At 38.1% G+C, this 24,625-nt stretch overlaps 1 protein-coding gene across 1 annotated transcript in view; it reads right to left on the reverse strand.

Annotated features, from left to right (window-relative positions):
- LOC132095595 (NACHT, LRR and PYD domains-containing protein 12-like) overlaps nt 1-24,625 on the reverse strand; it is a 594,505-nt gene that overhangs the window by 371,240 nt on the left and 198,640 nt on the right. Inside the window, exons 16-18 of the mRNA XM_059500733.1 lie at nt 5,226-5,399; nt 3,685-3,858; nt 2,345-2,518 (exon numbers count right to left, since the gene is read on the reverse strand). Coding sequence (XP_059356716.1) covers nt 2,345-2,518; nt 3,685-3,858; nt 5,226-5,399 — 522 coding nt within the window. The remainder of the gene's footprint in view (nt 1-2,344; nt 2,519-3,684; nt 3,859-5,225; nt 5,400-24,625) is intronic.

Consider the following 24,625-nt stretch of genomic DNA (forward strand, 5'->3'; position numbering starts at 1 on the left):
ATGCATAACCTGTATAATAATATATAATAATGATAATGATAATATTTATTTCTATAATTATTATTTTAATTTATAGGCCAAAAAATGAGTGCACTTAAGACAGTAAAATTTTTTGTCATAAAATAATTCATGAATGCTTTATTTTTATATAACCTTCTACAGTTTTGGAAATGTTTGTGTACTATTCTTTCTTTACATTAAGACTTATTTTGTTGATTTTTTATTATACTAAGCTCCAAACAGAGTTAGATGCATGCTTCACTGTTACTGTTGTTATTATTAAATAATTAGGCCTATTATAACATTACATTCAGTTAGAAAAGAAATGACAACATAACCGGCACATTATTGTTTTGTATTGCTTTTTACCTATTTTTCTTCTTCTTTTTAGCTTTTATTTTAGGCTATAAAACACAAGCGGCAGTGTCTTATCCTATTGGTGATTAATGTAAAATAAACGCTAAAAAGCTGATCATGGTCTCATATGATACTATGAAAAAAATATGTTTAATAAACAGAAATAAATCTGCCAGTGGGGGCGGAGCCACAAAATCAAGAGTTTAGAAATCTGAGGGATGGGATTGCGAAAGCTGCGCACGGATTATAAATTCGTGGGTACAGATTCAATTCTCTGAGTGCACAGACTAAAAATTTGTTTAACCGATGGAATAGTTTAAGAATTCGTGAGCACGGTTTATAAACTGAGGGGACGGATTGCAATACCGTTGCCACGGATTGTATGTTTTTCTCCTACAGGTGAAACATTGCTGAAAACATGCAGCCTGTCTCTACTGTGGAGTCGCCGGCTTTTCAGGCAGCTCGTTAGCATGATGACATAGATTTCATTTTTAAACAGCATTTATATTTTTTATGTTTTCTTTTTATTGCATATAATTTATGGTTGTCAATAATATAATTTTTTTGGTGCTGAGTTTCTCGAAATTGATTCTGAATAACTGATATTGCTCTCATTTATTTATTTCAAAATGTTTTGTGTTATGTTGTACATTATTGATAGTTTTCATACTTAAACTGTGAAAGGAACATTGTTAAGGGCTCAACACAACAGCTTTTATGATGCAGAAGCCACTTTAGTTTTTCATTCTGAATATATTATTCAGGTGTTTTGTTATTTATTTCAGAAATCCTTGTGATATACAATATTCAGTTTGTGCTGGTCTGACTTAATCAAAATAGTGTTTAAAAAATACTTTAAGTCAGTTTTGTGTTTGTATAGACCATAACGCATAAAAGGGCATTAATGGGAACATTAAAGAACGTTCTTTAAAAAAGTAACTAAAAAGTTACTTTAAACGGTAATGCGTTACTTTTTGGTTTCAGTAATCAACAAAGTAATTAAGTTACTTTTTGAATTAAGTAACTACTAACTGTAACTAGTTACTATTTCTTAGTAACTAGCACAATACTGATCATGACACAGAATGATCTCGTCCTCTGTGCTCGAGGTCCAAGGCTATTAGCTCCGTCCGGCTCGCTGTTAGCCTCGGCTCACACTGGACAGTGGAAAAGACACTAATGAGTGAAGATAGCAGAAGACTGTACATTCACGAGATGGATGTGTGCGCATCTTGTCATTTTACAATTGTATATGTCATTAGAGTTTACATATAGTGCTGTTGTGTCTAATATGAATAGACCCAAGCAATTCACAGATATTGCCAGGTAATCACTTTACCTCTACCATACTTGTAACAGACTTGGATCATTTGTGATTCTTGAATATTACGATTAATGAACAATTATTTGTTTCTGTTTTTTTTTTGCCCTCATAGTTCACTGACAAGGTTTGTACTGTAAATATGATTGACTATTAAAGGTGAGATATTTTTCCTATTGAAAGAGCGATCTGACATAATAGCTCACCATGAGCAGTTATTTTATCTGTATTCGTAACATTTCTTACTAGGATTATGTATTGTTTGAATTTTATCGATTCTGATTCTCGATTCCTAATTTTGATTCCAATAAGATAAAAAAAATCCAATATATATAAAAAAATATTTATATATTTAAAAAATCTGTTGTATTCTACAGAAAAAAACTAAGTCATACAGGTTTGGATTGACATGAGGGTGAGAAATTGATGACAAGAATTTATTTATCAATAGATTTCCTGCATTCTAGCTCAAAATCAATGTGTGACACAAATACATTATTAAGTTTGTTGCATTTATCATGAATTCAATAATATCTATTATTATTTACTCCAATTAAAGGCCCTGCCACCCAGTAAAACATTCATGGAGAAACTCGTAGGCCAGATGGGCTGGATATGACTATCAGATACATCAGACACATGAGATGATCAGAGAGATGATCTTACCACAGTTTCTCCAGTTTACAGTGAGGATCCTCCAGTCCAGCACAGAGACGCTTCACTCCCAAATCTCTTATTTTATTCTCAGACAGATTCAGTTCTCTCAGGTGTGAGGGGTTTGATCTCAGAGCTGAAGTCAGAGCAGAACAACCTTCATCTGTGACGTCACAATCTCTCAACCTGTAGAGAACAATGACACACTCTTCACTCTCTCAGATCAGATCAGTTTAGCTGTGAATCCATTAGTAAAGAGAAAGTACAAATCATTGTGTGATGAATCATTGGACTGAGATTTAAAATGTCAAATAACAAAAAACATGATCATAAATCATTTAAAGCCTCATTCAAAAAGAAAATAAAATTTCTGTATTACTCTGACAGGATTTTTAACCAAATACAGGCATGTGTTTGGAAACATTACAATTATTAATTATTTTGAAATAACTTGTCATCAGTGTTGGGTAACATATTACTCTTTGCTGTAATGCAGTAGTGTAAGGCATTACTAATCAATTTTCAGTAATATTTTACTCTGTACATGTTCAGTAATGCTTGCTTTACAACACATTTTAAGCCCAAAATTGAATTAAACAGCAAGCCCGCAAGACATTAACGAATCAAAGATGCAGTAAATTAGTTCCATTTCCTGTTAGTGGTCAGTCAATAGCTGCGTGTGGTGACAACATTTGGACATAAAGACTAAACGTCAGCTTCTGATATATTTGTGTAGTGATGTTTTTTCATTCATCTCCTTCTCGCTGGTGTAACTCTGTATTGTGTGACGTAGTCCAGTGAAGGCGTATTTAGGGTGGGGTTTACAGGAGTGTGTGAAGATACTGTCATGACACAGAATGATCTCACAGGAACGATAAAAACATTGACAGCCAATCAGAATCAATCCTGCTCTAATGAGCTCAAGAATTTAAAAAAGTGGATAAAAGTGTCTGCTAAATGATTAAATATAAATGTAAGCCTATTAGCACTTGTATACTGTTGTTGTTCTCTTGTTGGTCTGATTGCTTCTGTTGTTCTCATTTGTAAGTCGCTTTGGATAAAAGCGTCTGCTAAATGATTAAATGTAAATGTAAGCCTTTGCTAACAAGACGAGCTATTAGCACTTAGTGTAACAGAATCCATTTAAAGGTGTTGCTAATGCAGAAACAGCTTTAACATGAACACAGAAGTCCACACATGAAGAAGAAACAAAGACACACAATGGTTTACTTTCTGTTTCTCTGTATTTTGATTGACAGTTGTCTCATCCAATCAGTAGTATTACATTCACAAACAATACCTAATGTTTTTCACTTCACAGATATTTTACAGTGTGTCATATATAATCTTACCACAGTGTCTCCAGTTTACAGCGAGGATCCTCCAGTCCAGCACAGAGACACTTCACTCCCAAATCTCTTATTTTATTCTCAGACAGATCCAGTTCTCTCAGATGTGAGGGGTTTGATCTCAGAGCTGAAGTCAGAGCAGAACAACCTTCATCTGTGACGCCACAATCCCACAACCTGTAGAGAACAATGACACACTCAATCATTTTGCATCTCAAGTAAATTGATCTTGATTCAAGAATGTTTAGATATTAGTTCAAGACAGCAGCGCCCGAGCACTAAACTACTGATGATCTTTTCCTGAAACACACAGAAGAATCTTTTCCAGCAGCGTGTTCACGAGAGAGAAGCTCTTCATTCCTCTCCTTCACAATCATAAAGATCATCAGTGGTGTCCTGCACATCATTGTTTTGAGCTGACTGTGAGATCTGATGCTCTACAGCTGGATTTGTGTTTATTATAGTTTTCAGATCCTGATCTGATATATAGACCGTGTTTTATTTCTGTGTTTGGACACTAATGTTGTGAATCAGAGCTTGTTCAGTAGTCCTTCACAGAAATGAGTCACATCTGAGTTTGTAAAAGTCATTTTCACTAAAGGCTGACATGTAAATGGATAATTAACACAGATCTCATTAAATTACACTGTCAGCTTGTATTGTGTGAATAATTCATGTACGTGTGTGACCTGCTGAAATCTAAGTTTTAATCTTTTATTTGAGACATTAATCTGGTCACGATGTTGACAGAGTAAATATGTATTTACACATTTCAGAAATGTGTTTTACAGTCGTGTGGTATGAGAACATTAAAGCTTCTGTAGTGATGCTGGCTGAAAACACACACCACAATCTAAACTTCATGACGAGGTCAATTGGAAAATGACAAAACATAGACTTGTAAATTCATCATCATAGTAATTTAACTTGCAGTTATTAACTATGTACAATAGATATGTATTTATTTTAAATGTAACTGTTATTAGCCTACTTAAATATTAAATATTACCGGTACATAAGTTCTTAAAGAATAGTTCACCCAAAAATTAAAATTGTCATTTTCTCAACATTGTGTCATTTCAAACCTGAATGAATTTCTTTCTTCTGTGGAACATAAAAGAAGATAATTTCAGAAATTGAAGGAATGTTTGTCCATTCAGAAATCAAGGGTAACCAAAATGGCTTGGTCATGTTCTACAAAATATCTGTTGTGTTCTACAGAAGAAACTAATTCACACAGGTTTGGATTGACATGAGGGTGAGGAAATGATGACAGAATTTATTTATCAATAGATTTACTGCATTCTAGCTCAAAATCAATGCTTTACTGTCAAGTGCATTTCTATGTGATACAAATTCATTATTAAGTTTGATGCATTTGTCATGAATTCAGTAATATCTATTATTATTTGCTCCAATTTAAGGTGTCACCCAGCAAAACATTCATGGAGGAACTCGTGGGTCAGATGGACTGGATTTGTCCAGGGCTGAATTTTAACCCCAGTCCAGTCCTGACCACAGGTCACAGGTTTGAGTGATCTTACCCCAGTTTCTCCAGTTTACAGTGAGGATCCTCCAGTCCAGCACAGAGACGCTTCACTCCTGAATCACTTATTTTATTCACAGACAGATTCAGATCTCTCAGGTGTGAGGGGTTTGATCTCAGAGCTGAAGTCAGAGCAGAACAACCTTCATCTGTGACACCACAATCTCTCAACCTGTAGAGAACAATGACACACTCTTCACTCTCTCAGATCAGATCAGTTTAGCTGTGAATCCATTAGTAAAGAGAAAGAACAAATCAATGTGTGATGAATCATTGGACTGAGATTTAAATAAATAATTTAAAGCCTCATTCAAAAAGAAAAAAAAAACTATTTTACACTGTCAGGGTTTTTAATGTCTTATGTAGAAGTTCATGCAACTCTATTTAATTACACTATTCATTACACAGCTGAGCTTTAGTGTTATTTTTTGATCTGTTTCAATATGTATGGAGTAGTGGAGTGAGAGAGAGAGAGAGAGAGCGTGTGTGTGTGTGTGTGTGTGTGTGTGTGTGTGTGTGTGAGTGTGTGTGTGTGAGTGAGTGAGTGAGTGAGTGAGTGCGTGTGTGAGTGCGTTTATGTGGTGTTTGTGTGTGTGTGTGTGCTCTTGTTTTTGTGTCATATCAGGACACAACTCTGTATAATGACATGGGTATGACACAGGTATTACAAGGAGAGGGTGACTTATGAGGACATAACCCATGTCCCCATTTTTCAAAACGCTTATAAATCATACAGAATGAGTTTTTTTGAGAAAGTAAAAATGCACAAAGTTTCCTGTGAGGGTTAGGGTTAGGTGTAGGGTTGGTGTAGGGCCATAGAATATACAGTACAGTATAAAAACCATAACACCTATGGGATGAACACACTTTTCACAAAGACAAACGTGTGTGTGTGTGTGATTGTGTGTGTGTTTCTCCAACACTCAAGGATATAAAAACCTGAGATCTCCTACACTGTGAGATATTATTCATATTTGGTGTAAATTGTGGCAGATAGTACTTACACCTCAATGTATTGCAGTTGTTTACAAAACAGCAGGTAATAACATATTCTTCACATTCGCATTCGGTATTATAAATAAAAGTAGTTCGTGTCTGTGCTGTCCGTGTACGTGTCTGGATTGCCCACACAGAAAGTATAACACAGTCTTTACACTCCAACAGTCTTTTGGAAACAGGGTTTTTAACCTCACAAACAGCACTTCAGCTCGACTGAACAAAGTGTTCATAGAATGCAGTTCTTACAGGAGTGTGAATAAATGAATCTGCTCCCGCGCTGATTGTAAAGCGGAACGTGATTGGCTACAGCGAGAATGTGTGGCTGTTATCTGATTGGCTTGAGCAGACGGTGGGTGAGCCACAAATACACATAAAGACATTCACAAATGAATGCAAGGAAAAGTTGTTTGTAGAATAAAAAGATATTTGTGAATATGTTTTTATTGGCAAATATCATTAAATAAATTCGCCAATATTTATATATATATATATATATATATATATATATATATATATATATATATATATATATATATATTATATATATATATATATTTTTTTTTTTTTTTTTTGTTAATCTCTTAACATTCATTTGTGGATTGTAATCTTTTAATTTCTAATTATGCAACAATTCTATCGCCATGCACCTAGCCCTAATATCACACAATATAGCACTAATATTTATGTATATATAATATCACTGCACTATGAAAATAGTTTCATATCTCAGAAGTTGCTTGTCACTGCAGAAGAGTATTTGATGTATCAAGCTGCTAAAGGAGTGTTTTCTGCTTCCTCCTGATCACTTCTGAAGCAGAACAGTAGCGGAGAGCAATGAGGAGACGAGGAGAGATATCACATGACATCCGCCAATCAAAACAGAGCGCATTTATCATAAACCCAGCGCTTCTGACACAAATATTCATCTTTTCAACATCAATCACTGTTTGAGCAAAAACACCTCAACATTCTGAAATCAAGATACATTTACTTCAGAAGAAAAAACATTTCAGATAGAAAGACCTGTTTTCTGAAGAAAGAAGTAAAGATTCTGCCAATGGCAAGAAAAATAATAGATTTTCCTTTGAATTATTAAAATTATATTTCTTACCTCAGTGGCAGCTATTTTTTTTTTCTTACTTTGAGCAAAATCGAAGTTTTTTCCGAAAACAAGATTTAAAATCTTTAATCATTTTGCTTCTCAAGTAAATTGATCTTGATTCAGGAAAGTTTCGATATTTGTTCTAGAAAACAAGACAAAAATCCCAAGAAAATCATTTTTTGCACTGAAGTAAACTGAGCACTTCTGAAGTTCTGTGTTTGTTATTCAGAACAAATTCAAGCAGCAGTAAATCTCAAGACTGTGTGCATGTGCTTATGTTTTACTGTACGCTACACAGCACTGCATCAGATTTAGATTGTGTTACACTGTATTCTTTACATAAAATCAAGTAAAGCTGGTTTACTTCACATCGGCGCATTAAAAGTGTCACCTGTTCAGTTCATGGATTTCTATGCTGAATGAATCAAGGTGAAACATCAATCAAGGTGTTTCAGAACTGCAGAATTCACACAAATCTCTGCATTAATTCAAGAAATCAACAGATAAATGAGTAAATGAGAAGGAGCAGGTTTGTTGTGGATCTGAACCCGTGTCTCTGACATTGTTGAGCAGCGCTTGAGCACTAAACTACTGATGATCTTTTCCTGAAACACACAGAAGAATCTTTTCCAGCAGCGTGTTCACGAGAGAGAAGCTCTTCATTCCTCTCCTTCACAATCATAAAGATCATCAGTGGTGTCCTGCACATCATTGTTTTGAGCGGACTGTGAGATCTGATGCTCTAGAGCTGGATTTGTGTTTATTATAGTTTTCAGATCCTGATCTGATATATAGACCGTGTTTTATTTCTGTGTTTGGACACTAATGTTGTGAATCAGAGCTTGTTCTGTAGTCCTTCACAGAAATGAGTCACATCTGAGTTTGGGAAAGTCATTTTCACTAAAGGCTGACATGTAAATGGATATTTAACACAGATCTCATTAAATGACAAACTCTCAGCTTTTTCTGTGTAAATATTAATTGTACCTGTGTGAGACCTATATCACTAGACCTATATCACTCATAATATTCCCATTCACCGGAATACACCTTTTCTATGGTTTGATTTATTTTATGGCATGATGCGGATCTCTTTAAATGTATAATAATGTAAAATAGTGTCTAGTGTTGTCCAGTAAAGAGTAAGACACTTCAAGCACAAGTGAAATGTCTGAAGGTCAGCTTTACTGATCAATGTGTGGAGCGTCTCTTTGCTGCAGCTGCTGCTGATTTAATGAACCAGTTTCTCATGTGACGAGGTTGTTTTTACCCGCGCCGCTAACAGACGCTTTACTCTAATATCTACTGGATTAAAAACACCTGTCCTGACTCCTTTAAGAGTCTGGCCTGTTATTCAGGAACATTTATTTTAAAGGAGTCAGATTCATTATTAAATATGATAGTTTAGTTGATGATGAAACACTCACCAAGCTTTTCTGCAGTTGATCACAGCTGGTATCAGTCTTCTTCTCCCCTCAGCTGATGTGTTGTATTTCATGGGGTTCAGTTCATCCAGAGGCTCCTCTGACATCTGAATCATGTAGGAGATTGTTGAGCAGTGAGCAGGAGAGAGTTTCTCCTTTGAGTGTTTGTCTGATTTCACAAACTCCTGAATCTCTCTGAACAGAGTCTGATCTTTCACTTCCAGCAGACAGAGGAACAGATTAATTGACTGATCAGCTGAGAGAGGAAGATGTTCAGGATCATATTTGATCTTGACTTTAATGTACTGTCTGGTTCTGCTGATGGTCTCTGAGCTGTTCTCTGTGTGTGTCAGTAGATCCTGTAAGAGTCTCTGATTGGACTCCAGTGAGACGCCCAGCAGGAACCGCAGGAACAGATCCAGACGTCCATTCTCACTCTCAACACCTTCATCTACTGCTGATCTTAGTAGATCATACAGAGAGACTTTATCAGATAGGTTTAATCTGAATTCATGCAGTGTTTTCTTGTTCTTTGTTAAATAGCTGTAAAGCAGATAGAAAGCAGCGAGAAACTCCTGAACACTCAGATGAACGAAGCTGTAGACTTTCCTCTGATGAATCACAGATTCCTGCTTAAAGATCTCAGTGCAAATTCCAGAATACACTGAGGCGTCAGTGACGTCTATGCTGCTCTCAATCAGGTCCTCCTCATAGAACATCACATTGCCCTTCATCAGCTGTTTGAAAGCCACTTCAGCAAGTTTCACAATCATTTCTCTGTTGGACGGCAGGAGTTTCTCTGGATCTCTCTCTTCATACTTCTGCTTCCTCATGTTGATCTGAATCAGCAGGAAGTGGATGTACATTTCAGTCAGAGTTTGAGGGATTTCTGCTCTCAGATCTTCTTCCAGGAGCTTCTGAAGCACAGTGGATGAGATCCAGCAGAAGACGGGGATGTGGCACATGATGTGGAGGCTTCTTGCTCTTCTGATGTGTGAGATGATTCTGCTGGCTTGATGCTCATCACTGATTCTCTTCCTGAAATATTCCTCCTTCTGAGGCTCAGTGAATCCCTGAATTTCTGTCAGACGGTGGATGTATTCGGAGGGGATCTGATTGGCTGCTGCTGGTCTGGAGGTGATCCAGATGAGAGCAGAGGGAAGCAGCTCTCCTTTCATGAGCTTTGACATCAACACAGCCACTGATGAAGTCTCAGTCACCTCACAAACTTTCTGAGCGTCTGAAAACATCAGTGTGATTCTGCTTTCATCCAGACCATCAAAGATGAACACAACTTTACACTCCCCATAAATCTGTGAGTCCAGATCTTGAAGTTCAGGATGAAAGTCCAGCAGAAGTCTGTGAAGACTGTACTGATGATCTCGGATCAAGTTCAGCTCTCGAAATGGAAGCACAAACATAAAATCTACATCCTGATTGGCTTTTCCCTCGGCCCAGTCCATAATGAACTTCTGCACAGAGATGGTTTTTCCGATTCCAGCGATGCCTTTAGTAAGAACAGTCTTGATCTGCTCTTTCTCCTCAGATCCTGCTTCAGCGGAGGCTTTAAAGATGTCATTGCAGTAGATTGGAGCGTCTTGTGAGTGTTGTGTTCTGGCTGTTTTCTCCATCTGTAAAACCTCATGTTCTTCATTCACTCCTTCTCTCTCTCCCTCTATGATGTAGAGCTGTGTGTAGATGCTGTTCAGGAGGCTTTCATTCTCCTGGAGTTTCAGTCCCTCACATAATCTCTCATACTTGTTCTTCATGCTGGTTTTGTGCTGCTCTTTGACTCTCTGTAGTTCATCATTCACTGCTTGATCATGTTTATTCAGAGACGCTGTAACGCTCGTGTTGTTCAGACAGAAGACAGAGGAGACTCCTCCAGAGATGCTTCGCTCTCCATCTGCTCTGCTGAAATATCATAAGAACAACTGATTAAACATATCTCAAAATAAAGGACGTGTAAATTAACATTTAAACCGATAGAGATTTCAGTCTTGTATTTTCAGTATAATTTCAGTTTTTTGATCTGTTTAACACTTTGTGTAATGCACATTGTTTCACAGGAGCTTCACAGAAAAGCAGGAAACTGCAAAAAAAAGGAAAAGGGAGTCTCACAATCCTCCAGCGAGCAGCTAAAGGTGATGAGGAAAGAACAAACTCACTGAGAGCTTTAAGAAACGAAGAATAAACCAAAAGCTCCTCCTCAAGCTGACAGTAGAGACTCTGTTACACAGTGAGTTTCTTTTATCTGGACATTGAGATCAAATTCATTTTCCATCACTGAACTTTTGTGCACAGATTAGAAGTGAAATCAGGAATAAAATCATAACTCATCTCTTTGCCAGGACTCGACAGTGTGAGCATTTTACTCTGATCTGCAGCAAACACTAGATGTGTGTGAACAGTGAAGTGTGTTCAGGAGCACAAGAGACAATAAAACAAGCTCCTGCAGCTCCTCACAGAGTCTTCAACACCTTACACTGCAGAACAAACATCTTCATTATTATTCTTTACTCTCTTAAATCAAGAGAATCACGATACAGTCTAAAGTGATCATTAATGTAGGATCTCGTGTGCTCATTGTGTCGAGTGTCTGTGTGTATTAAGTGTCTTTCTGACTCCCATAAAGCAGTTCAATCATCACCACATGATTATCCTCACCTGGGGTCAGAGGTCACTGCTTCATCACTGAGTTTAGGAGGATCACGCATGGATCTGTCACTCTTCAGAGACACACAGCTGTGATCAGGAGATGAAGATCTCTGATCGAAGATCCTGAGAAAACACAGAAATATCACACTCTTTTGCTGTAAACAGTGATGATGACAGAAAGTGAGAATCTGCAGCATCAGTCAGATGTGACGCCAAAACACATTTACATCATGATCATCTGATCCGGACGCCTTCTCCACATGTGTGAATGGTTTGCCAGCAGAAGATAGTTTGCCTTCCACTAATAAACAAACTCTTAGCAATGCTGTGAGGTTTTCTGACCCGCACTCTCAGTCATACAGGGGTCAAGCATCCAAACAAATAGTTCACATTACATTTATCTTGGGGAAAAACCCAGTGTCTATACGAAAGAAAAGCTCCACAAGACTATTATAAAGCAGCCAAACAACTATAAACTGATTCTGAGCTGCACTTCTGGGTAAGTGTGTTATTAACTGTTCTTCATGATAAACACTAGAACTACTGCTACTACTGTCTAGTCTATGTACATGTTTCAGGTTTAAATATCACTGTATGCCATAACTGTAGGACTAATACACTATTTCCTCTATGAACTACATATTTGTATATTATGTAGATCTATTGTTTACATCAAATTCATGCTTTGTTCATCAGTGCAGTCTGTCTCTTGAAATGCTTGAAATCATAAACGTCTGTTTCGCTTCAAAGTGTGTCTTCGATGACGGTATTCTGTAAAAATGAAAATCATGTTTTGTTGCATTCTGATCCTGACGTACAAAGGCACAAAACATTTGTTCTTTTTTTCCTCCATTTGTTTAAGTTTTTGTGCCTCAATAATGCGCTAATAATGAATAAGATATCTCATATAAAAGTTGTTTACATATAATCCACAAGAGAAAGTAATTGAAGTTAGAAAAATGACCCCGTTTAAAAGTTTACATCCCCTCGACTCACACAGTGTTGTTAGCTGAGTAATCCACAGCTGTGTGTTTGTGTTTAGTGATAGTTGTTCATGAGTCTCTTGTTTGTCCTGAACAGTTAAACTGTCTGCTGTTCTTCAGAAAAATCCTTCAGCTCTCACAAATTCCTTGGTTTTCCAGCATTTCCGTGTATTTGAACCCTTTCCAGCAGTGACTATGATTTTGAGATCCATCTTTTTACACTGAAGACAACTGAGGGACTCAAACACAACTATTACAGAAGATTCAAATATTCACTTATGCTCCTGAAGATAAAACCATGCATTAAGAGCCAGGCGTGAAAACCTTTTAAATTTGAAGTTCAGGGTGTGACGATTCGTGTACCAGAGAGACACAGGAGAGAGTAGATCCAATTGCAGATGTTTATTGTACAAGGGTAATCCAAATCGTGGTCGAACAAGCCAAGGTCAAAGCCAAACAGACAGTCCAAAATAAACAAACAAATAAACAAAGGAGGGAACAGGAAAGGGAACTCGGAAGACGAGAGGTTAGGGTGAATCTCGGAAGACGAGAAGACGAAGGAGAATCTTGGATGACGAGAAGGCTGATAACACGAAGGGTAAGGACTCCATACAAACAACAGGGAAAGACTGGTATTTATAGGGAGGCTACTGACAATAAAGTGACTGCACCTGGTGCAATTAACAGGAGTGCAATTAATGTGAAGACAGGACCAGACTAGAGGAATTCTAGTGCCTACGGTGAAGTGCCTAAGGGGAAGTGAGCCCACTAGTGGACACCCAGGGAAACAGAGACTAGACAGCGTGACATTACCCCCTCCTCCACGGAGCAGCTGCCAGATGCTCCACCCGAACCCAAGGAAAAACCAAAAACACAAAGAGACCAGGAGGGAGGTGGAGCGGCGGAGGACTAGGGGGAGGGACGGAAGGCCAGGTAAAATGGGGAAAACAGAGACAAGAGGACCAGGTAGAAAGGGGAAACAGAGACAAGACGACCAGGTAAAATGGGAAAACAGAGACGAGACGACCAGGTAAAATGGGAAAACAGAGACAAGAGAAGTGCAACACAAAACAAGGAGTCCAGGAGGGTGGTGGACCGGCGGAAGATCAGGGGGAGGGACGGAGGGCCAGGTCCTTAGAGGGAAACAGAACGAAAGACACAGACTAGAAACCCAGGAGGGAGGTGGACCGGCGGAGGATCAGGGAGAGGGATGGAGGGCCAGGTCCATAGGAGGAAACAGAAAGAAAGACACAAACAGAAGAACAACAAAAAATAAACACAAAAACACAAGTCAAAGAAGGACATCACGTGACTCCCACCAGGTCGGAGCAGAAGACCACCATAACTGTGTGGTCGGGAAGGACGCCCCCCAGGGTGGAGCAGAAGACCACCACAACCGTGTGGTCAGGGCGGAAGCCCCCCAGGGCGGAACAGAAGACCACCACGTCTGTGTGGTCGAACCAGACGCCCCCCAGGGCGAAGCAAGAGACCACCACATCCTTGTGGTCGAGGCAGACGGACCCCAGGGCGGAGCAGAAGACCACCACAACCGTGTGGTCGGGACAGAAGCCCCCCAAGGCAGAGTAGAAGACCACCAAATCCTTGTGGTCGAGGCAGAAGGCCCCCAGGGCGGAGCAGAAGACCACCACATCCGTGCGGCCGGACCAACAGCTGGACAAGTCTGGTTGGGCAAGTCTGAAACATAAAACAAAGACATGTTAAGGGTAGCCTCCGTGGCCACAACAGGAACAGTCGGGTGCTCAGAGAGTTCGATTGAGACATGACGAGTCTCTGGAAGTTCCGCAGAGGCGAGGAGAGACTCTGGTAGTTCAGCAGAGACATGGAACGGTTCTGGTAGTTCATCAGAGACGTGGAGAGGCTCTGATAGTTCAGCAGAGACGTGGGGAGGCTCTGGTAGTTCATCAGAGACATGGAGAGGCTCTGGTAGTTCCACAGAGAAGTGACGAGACTCTGGTAATCCCATGGTGTTTATACTGGATTCCAGAAGATCGGTGCTGACTTGACTCTGCTCATGAAGATTATTGGTGACTTGCCTTTGTTCATGAAGATCAGTGGTGACTTGCCTTTGTTCATGAAGATCACTGGTGACTTGAATTCTCCCATGAAGAACCCCGGTGACTTGACTCGGTCCTTGAAGATCACCAGTGACTTGACTCGGTCCTTGAAGATCACCAGTGACTTGACTCTGTCCTTGAAGATCACCAGTGACTTGAATCTGTCCTTGAAGATCACCAGTGACTTGACTCTGTCCTTGAAGATCACCAGTGACTTGACTCTGTCCTTGAAGATCACCAGTGACTTGACTCTGTCCTTGAAGATCAACGGTGACTAGCCTTGACTCACCAGTGACTGACCCTGACTCTGGAAAGTCGATGGTGACTAGCCCTGACTCTGGAAGGTCGACGGTGACTAACCCTGACTCTGGAGGGTCCACGAGCACCTGACTCAACTCTGGAGGGTCCACGGGCATCTGACTTTACTTAGGAGGGTCAACCGGAACCTGACTCAACTCTGGGAATTCAACGGGCACCTGACTCGACTCTGGAAGGTCAACAGGAACTAGCCCTGACTCTGGAAGGTCAACGGTGACTAACCCTGACTCTAGAAGGTCGACGGTGATTAACCCTGACTCTGGAAGGTCAACGGTGACTAACCCTGACTCTGGAGGGTCCATGAGCACCTGACTCGGCTCTGGAGGGTCCACGAGCACCTGACTCGACTCTGGAGGGTCAACCAGAACCTGACTCAACTCTGGAAAGTCAACAGGAATCTGACTTGATTCTGGAGGATCAACTGGAACGTGACTCGACTCTGGATGGTCAACAGGAACCTGACTCGACTCTGGATGGTCCACTGGAACCTGACTCAACTCTGGAGGGTCAACGGGAATATGACTCGACTCTGGAAGGTCAACCGGAACCTGACTCAACTCTGGAGGGTCAACGGGAACCTGACTCAACTCTGGAGGGTCAACGGGCATATGACTCGACTCTGGAAGGTCAACCGGAACTTGAATCAACTCTGGAGAGTCAACGGGAACCTGACTCAACTCAGGAAAGCCCATTGTAGCTGCCATCCTCTGCAGTGGATCCGGGCTGGCGGCCATCTTGTGCAGTGGCGCTGGGTTGGTTGCCATCTTGTACTGTGGTGCTGGCTCAGCAGACGTGACGTGAACAGTCTCTGGATCAGCAGACGTGATGTGAACACTCCTGGGAATCTCTAGGATCTTTGACAGCATGGAAAAATAATCCAAAAATGTCTCAGCGGCCATCTTGGGCGTTGGCACGGAGCTGGCGGCCATCTTGCACCGTGGCGCTGGGCTGGTGACCACTTTGTGCTGTGGCCCCTGTGGCCACCCCAGATCTGATAGGTAGTTGGTCGAGTTCGTCAACACAAGAAAGGAGAAATGCTGTCAATCAATAATGACAGCTGATCAACTGATTAAGGGTCAGTTTTACATTTTTAACTAACACAGTAATGGTCGTTCTGAGACTGAGAGCTGACTTCTGCTCAGCCGACGTTTGGCCGTGCAGGTCAGGTGACCCATGAAATGAGCACGCGCGGTGCACCTACTGCTGCTGGGCCGTGAAACAAACAGGAGGACGGTCACACAGAGTTGCAATGACAAAAACACTGGAATCAGTCGATTGAGAGGTATGGTAATTTAATGTTTAGTTATATCGTAGTTCTCTCTGGATGTGTAGAAAAACTTTATCTAACACTAAGTAGCAGCTAAAAGTCGAACTACACAGCACTAGCTAACGTTCTAGGATTTATTTTGTATTAACATCTATTTTTTACTTAAGTACTCATTAATAAACATAATACAATTCCAATAAATTGTGTTTATCAATATTTTAATGACTTTACTGGTCATGCTGAGCGTTATTTATATATATGTAATTATTAATAGTAACATAAGTAATGAACAGCGATATCATTGACTTGATTGCAAATAAATGCACAGACACTATTTAAACTGAACAGAGATGACATCACTGAATTCAGTGATGAACTGCATTTAACTGTCATTTTGCATATTGACACACTGTTTTCCTAATGAATGTTGTTCAGTTGCTTTGATGCAATGTATTTTGTTTAAAGTGCTATATAAATAAAGGTGACTTGACTTGACTTTATTATTATTTATTGTTAAGTTGTCCTATTTAAATGTGTTCTACTCTCCTCCCAGATATACATGTGTGCATGTACCAAGATCACCTTAAAAACCACAACAAATTCCTTGTGTGTCTGTGCACACTTGATAAAGCAGATTCTGATTCTGATTTTCTCTTGTGGACTATATGTACATCTTTTATGTGAAAAATCATATACAGACCAGTACAATAAACAATAACATGTATATTGCATGATCCCTCATTTAGTAAAATAATTAACAATTTGCAGATTTTGAAAGGGGGATGTAAACTTTTGACCTCAACTGTAACTTTGATAGAAAGGTATGTAATGGATTACAATCAACCAAAAATTCAGACGACTGATAGTATAACAACCCTGCTGAGAAAATGACAAAAAAAAAACACACAAAAAAACAACAACAATAGAACCATCACAAAAAAAATCTAATGGTTTCCACTACAAATACCATCATAAACCATCAACTGTTAATCATCAAAATCAGGGTTGTTGTTTTGTTTGCCTGTAGTGTGCTTTGGGACATATTCCATTAAGATTTACTGGTTTTAACCCTCTGAGGTATAAGGGGGTTTTGGGGGCCAGTAAAAGTTTGACATGCCCTGACTTTTGTGTTTTTTTCAGTTGCTTCATGCCTAAAGTCAGAAAACACTGTATTCAGTACATACTGGGCTACAATAATATGTAAATAGCATGTATGTACATGATTGTGTTTTTGAGAAAACGTTCATGCATGGTTAGTGAAAAATTTTAATTCTGAAGTCACTGAAATAAGGTCATAAAACACATACAGAACATTTGTTCACAAGACTGTTAACCCTGGAGCTTGTAGCCTAGAATTTTTGCGTGAAAATGATGTGAAAATCATCTTGTTTACTCACTCAAAGAAAACAATAGATTGATTTCAATTTTCTAAGACACTTTTTGTTGGTAAAAGTCATATGCGAGTAGGCGTCAACTATCGTGAGTATCATTGTGATTTACACCTGAGAAGACAAAGGCCCGCATAATGAGCTGCATAATGAGCCTTTCAGTCATCTGTGCCACTGTGAGGGAAGAGTTACAAGAAAGAATGTGAGGACAAAATAAATGTATATTTTTTATGTTGTAGTTTTTTTGAATATATTTAATTATCCCACATAATAATTTGAGATAGGGCTGTGCAATTAATCGAAATCGAATCGAAATCGATGTGGACGAGATATTACTCTTATCCAGAGCATATGCATGACTGTCACCCTTGAGTGGCAGTCTTACTAACCAATAGACTGAGGGCAACACCGTTCTCCCCAATCAGCACTGCTCTAACCAACTGTGTAAATGCCCACCATTAAAAAAAATAAAAATAAAAAGTGGGATTATGGCGTCTACAGGGTTAGGTTAATAGTTAGGCAGATTACAAGTAAAGAAAAACGTTAAGTAACTTAAGGTTTGAAGAGACAGACAACGAACAAAAAAGATAATTTACAAGAGCTGCGTCACAACCAATGGCGTTTCTGGCCAGGGCCACCCCTGAAAGCTCATTGGCCACCCCTGTGGCCACCCCAGATCTGATAGGTAGTTGGTCGAGTTCGTCAACAAAAGAAAGGAGGAATGCTGTCAATCAATAATGACAGCTGATCAACTGATTAAGGGCCAGTTTTACATTTTTAACTAACACAGTAATGGTCTTTCTGAGACTGAGAGCTGACTTCTGCTCAGCCGTAGTTTGGCCGTGCAGGTCAGGTGACCCATGAAATGAGCACGCGCGGTGCACCTACTGCTGCTGGGCCGTGAAACAAACAGGAGGACGGTCACACAGAGTTGCAACGACAAAAACGCTGGAATCAGTCGATTGAGAGGTATGGTAATTTAATGTTTAGTTATATCGTAGTTCTCTCTGGATGTGTAGAAAAACTTTATCTAACACTAAGTAGCAGCTAAAAGTCGAACTACACAGCACTAGCTAACGTTCTAGGGTTTATTTTGTATTAACATCTATTCTTTACTTAAGTACTCATTAATAAACATAATACAATTCCAATAAATTGTGTTTATCAATATTTTAATGACTTTACTGGTCACGCTGAGCGTTATTAATAAACTAAGAAAAAGTGATTCATACGAGTGTAGCGTTCAGGAATCGGGGTACGCTGGTCGCGCCATGTGTTTCTGATCGACATCAAAAGAATCGGTTCATACGAGTAATTCGTTCAAGAATTGGACTACGCTAGTCGCGCTGTATGCTTTGACTCCCTAAAAACCGGCAGATGAATCATTTGTTCGTGAATAGCTCTACACTGCAGAGTGAATAGCGGTGTAAGTATTAGTATAGTATTACATAAATGAAGTAAAGTAACTGGGAAATACATGAATCTTATTTAGAGGGCTGCCATTTCTTTCGTCTGATAGCAGCAAATGCCCATCGCTGCCTTCTCTCCCCATTAAATGGTATTCGATAAAAAGATATATTGGCTTAACCCTGTCTATTAGCACAGCCCACCGTACAACAAGAAATAATCATACATACACCGTACAACAAGAAATAATTCTTGGCCGAAACCGAAAAAGAGAAAACCAAGGCCGAAAACCGAAACCGAAACACCGAAAGAAATTATGCCAATTATTAGTACCATTGCATTTATTGCTATGACCATGTGTGACGAGTGTATGTTGTTACACTAGATTATTGACATAATTTAATCAAAAGCAGTATTATGTTTGGGGACTCTTATTTTAAAGACATTTATTTTGGAAGTTGCACAGTTGTCAATGGTCATGTGATCATAAACTTAATAATTTGCGTTGTTTTCAATTCTTCATACATGTTTATTTCTTATTTTGTTTGTATTGTTTTTGGTTTCATTATTGATAAATATTTCTGCACTAAATCAAGGAAGCACTATTACGTAAGCGACGTCATGCGTTAGGGTAATGCTGCAATTTGCGTGCTCGCTCTCTCTTTCGCTGGATCTCGTGGCGAGAGGTACGTTTTTATCTGCTCCTCAGACAAGTGTGTAAATGTGCTTTATTGAGTGTTGTATTGGGATTTTCTGTATATAATGAGTTTATTTGTTGCCTCTTCTGTACTGAGAGATCAACAATCTGGGTTATAAATGTTATAAGAGTATGTTTGATCGAAGTACGAACTTGATTAATGGCCGCTGTTACACGTGCGGTATGCTTGATATGCAGGATATGAGTTTAGAACGATATATTTTTTCGTTAAGACATTTACAGTTGAATTTAATGTGAGTTATACATTTGTAATTGTATAAAGTTGTATTTGTTTATTTTGAAGGATCCATGCAATGGTCAAATGTATTTTCTGTATATGAATTTACATTGAGATATCGTGTGTTGATTGACAGGCACGGCTAGACCTGAAATTGCCAATTACCTGTGATTAATTGTGATCGTGTCTGTTATTTCTTTTGACACAGGTATGTAGATGGATCATTTACTATTGTTATTTTTCTATACTTCTTATTTCTCTTTCTTTCATTATTATTGAGTTTTTCTATTATTCTATTATTTTCTATTATATTTCTATAATTGTTAAGCACTCTCTCTTTCGCTGGATCTCGTGGCGAGAGGCACGGCTAGACCTGAAATTGCCAATTACCTGTGATTAATTGTGATCGTGTCTGTTATTTCTTTTGACAGCTGAGAGTAAAGCAAAACAAAAGTACATCATTGTGTGGGATCTCTTTATTTAAAATCAAACACAACGCAGAAGAAAACCCACTACACGTGTACTAACTTTACTAAAATTAAGACATTGCAATTGCATAAATTAATATTAAAGTTTCAAAGATAATTACAATTACATAAATTATAAAAAAAAAAAAACATAAAAATACATAATTACGAATTGTGCAAATATTTATTAAGCACATTGCAACAATGCACAGTATTAAAATAAAATTCAAACTAAAATGTATCCCACTCATGTGTATATTAAATAATAATGTACAGGCCTACTGGCCTGCAGAAAGGTTTTAAAATGAACTGTTCTCTCATAAAAACAAAGTGCATTTAGGTGAAGTGCATTTTAAATTGTTCTCTGTAGGACTAGAAAGTGCATTACTTCTCCAGTAGGCAAGACTGTTATCACTTCTGGGGATGGGGACGTCAGACAGATAACCATCTAGCTGTTGAGCAGTTGAGCCTGTCATCTGCCTGACATTTGAGAAATATTTGAGAGAGTGTATTTAAATAGGGCCAGGGCATAAATGAACATTTTTATCAAATTAAAGCAGAAATCTAGCAGAAAATCTAGCAGAAAAATGGCTACAATATGTGTGTGTGTGTGTGTGTGTGTATATATATATATATATATATATGATGTCACATATATAGTAGCCTAAGAACAAAATAGCCAACGTATTATTATTATTTGAGGCACTTTCTTGCAGAATTCCACTGAACACATCAGACACTGAGGGTGCATGCCCCTCATCTGGTTCAGATACTTTTTTTCTGCGCTGTGATCTCAGTCTCCTGCGCTTGGCGCTTCTCCATCTCCACGCGGGTTCTCCGCATCCAGCGCGGCCTGGATCATTTCTCGTGCGCGCTGCCTTATTTCCGCATCCAAGTAATGGTCTTTATAACGCGGATCAACATGTGTTTTATCTCCTCCGACTGAGTGAATCATAGTCTGAAGCTGAAAAACTGGAGTCTGTGACCATCATACACTACGTGACTCTATTAGATATGTCAGCTCAAATATACAGACTTTTTGTGTGTGTGTTTTTGTGTGTGTGTGTGTGTGTGTGTGTGTGTGTGTGTGCGTGTGTGTGTGTGTGTGATTGACTTTGTACCTTCAGATAAAATTATTATGATTTAAAAAGGTTGTTTAAAATGATCAAGAATTGTTAATAAAACATGATGTGAGTTTAATGGGAACAGGGGTGTACAAACATGTGCCCATTAAGCTCAGCCGGACTTTTAGCATTTAATGATGTACATCGTAATCAAAATGTTTTTTTCATTTAAAATAAAATTTCATATTTTTGTGTGAGATAAATATTTTATAACATAACATCTTACACTGAAACCAATATCTTTTAAACTAAAAATGTCTCAATGTAGATTTTGGTGAGCTTAATATGTGCGTTTACCCTAATATTTATATAAAAACATACCTGAGATCAGTGTTTGTATCTCCACTCTTAAACATTTCTGGACGATCCATAGACGCATCACTCCTCACAGACACACAGCTGGACTCTGCTTCTGATCTCTTCTGATCAACTGAACTATAACAGAGAGAGATTAAAGTTAATCCTTTGAATTACCATATTGAACATAGTACAAACTCATATATTATTTAAACCATCACTTCAGGATCATTTCATTTACAGTATTTTATTACAAAAGACATAAAATAGAACTGTGTGCAACACTATGTATATATATTAAAATATAAGATAAAGATAAAAAAAATATCTTTTAGCAATGAAACATACCTGAGATCAGTCTTGGACTCTGCTTCTGATCTCTTCTGATCAACTGAACTATAACACAACAGATTTAATTCTTTATGATCATAATCATTTTCATCTAAAGTCTTTTTATGTTTCATTAAAAACACTGTATCAGGCCAATTTGCACATGCTTACATACTGTTTTCAAAACTGTTAAACTTATGTTCAAAACAATAACAGTACAAAACTGAATAAGACAGCAATTTGCTACATTTCTACAGTAATATTTGAATGAAATATATTTTATATCTTAAAATGACGCTAGGACACATTTCTCAATACTTAGGTCTCTTCTGCAAAACTCTTCACACAGTGAGCACAACAGAAGTCTATGTGGGCTAAACTGAGGATCAATTATCATTGCTTTGGCACAAAATGCATTCAATGACTACATCTCTCAAATGTCATGAATTCTTTTCTCACTCAGACACAACAACTGCCAAAACTCTTTGTATGTACCGGCCAATTTGCACATGCTTACATACTATTTTCAAAACTGTTAAACGTATGTTCAAAACAATAACATAATACAAAACTGAATCAGCAGTTTGCTACATTTCTACAGTAATACTTTATTGAAATATATTTAAAATCTTAAAATTAAAAGCTATAAAAACAATTGGACAATTACTGTAGTAGATTAGCATTACTATTGTATCTGTATCAGTGGATGGTGTGGATACAAATTCTTGTATTTTGGAATTACAAAAAAAGTAAAAATTGATGAAAAATATTGACAAATTCTGCATCATGTCTGATTCATTCCAGTAACATATATTGCAGTGAATTATAAACAGAGATGTGTCCTTGTTTCACACAAGAAAACACTGTATAATGTGTTGTTAGTGTTTTTTAGGTCATTGTTTTGTGGATGACAAAGTGTGTTTGTCGGCTGTGGACCTTTGCAAGTGTTCTGGAAGAATGAGTTGATTTGAGACCTGAAGAAAGTGTTTTGGTAGTTGTAGTGCATTTTGAATGTGAAATGAACTGCTTTGCCAAGCTGAAAGTTTGTTCGGAGAACTGTGTGAAGAGTTTTGCAAAAGTTACCTAAGTATTGAGAAATGTGTCCTAGAGTCTGTAAAAAACTGTAAACTGATTAAATGTACATGTCTACATTTACATTGAATTCTTACATGTGATCAATAAATGACGTTAGTATATGGTTGTTACTATTCAAATGAATTCAGTATCAACAAACTACATCTGTCCAAATGCATAAATAATGTTATTAGATTAATGTTTTACTTTTTTGACATATAAATATGAAATGTTGGAAAAATGCAATGATGCTTTTAAATATGAAATTAAACCACCAGTAAGTGGTGGCAAGTCTCTTTCTTAGGCCATCCTTAAAAATATTCTTGTTTGCCGTAACCCGACCGACCCTGTCAATTTAGGACCAACTCAATTATTATTTATTTTTTTGCTTTTAGTCCGACCGACATGCCGGTTGTACATTTGCGTTAAGACCGACCAATTTTTTCGTTTGTTTTACCCTTCAAACAACTAATACAAAATCAATCAGAGCGAATTTATCATCCATAGTGCATGGTTCTCACGTAGTCCTTTTCTTAAAGACTGATCACTTAACTTATAAAACACACTATGTGGTGATGACATAGAAGGACTACGTGGGAACCACTATGGATAATAAGTTCAATCTGCCGCCTTGTTATTATTTTCATGCACACCGCACTATAATGTGATGCTTGCAAAATACATAGTTTCGGCCGTTACAAAGTCTCCATCCACAAACAGACGTACATCGTCTGCAGATTTAAGGTATTTCATTGCACTTTAACAAGTAATCTAAACGGCCTATATACTGTATGTGCAATATATTAAACGAGCCCTCACGAACTGAGTTTAATGCCACAGTTATGTTAGAATGCATCTCATTCTTCCGGTCCGGAGCGCTGTATGACTGATGCATCAGTTCAATTCAACTTTATTACAAATATGTCAACTTACCTGTTTTAAATACTTTATATTTAAATGTTCGTTTATGCCCAATATTAGTGTTTAACTGTTGGACTTTAAATGAAATCTGCTATTGATTTTCACCGTAGACTGATTTTGCAGAACATTTAGACTGATAACTTCCCTGCGCAGATGCGGACGTGCGATAAGACAGTTGTGTCCGACTATGTATGAACTAACTGTTTTAAATACAGTATTTTTATATTTAACGTTAGTTAAATCAGTCAGTATGTTTGAGAGTAATTTTTTTTTGATTATTGGTGACTCCATAGGCTCTCTCTCGCGCACCTGCGCGGTTTAAAACACCAAATAGTTATGCTATGACAAGAACAAAGAGTCTCTCACTTGCTCCACCCATGCTCGATAATATTGTGTATCGTCGATCTCACGGGCTGACGATATGACGATTTGAAAAATGACCATATCGCCCAACACTAATGTATGTATGTCTAATTGACCAAAAAAATAACCTTTCACAACTTTTAAGTGGCTAACAAATAAAATATATTGCTGGACAATAACCAATAATCTGTATTCTATAATTCGATAAAGTTACTACAAACCCTTTTTCCATTTTTATCACAGAATAGAGCAGAAAATATATTTTA

The sequence above is a fragment of the Carassius carassius genome, chromosome 19 (genome assembly GCF_963082965.1).
Source record: "Carassius carassius chromosome 19, fCarCar2.1, whole genome shotgun sequence".
Lineage (NCBI taxonomy): Eukaryota > Metazoa > Chordata > Actinopteri > Cypriniformes > Cyprinidae > Carassius > Carassius carassius.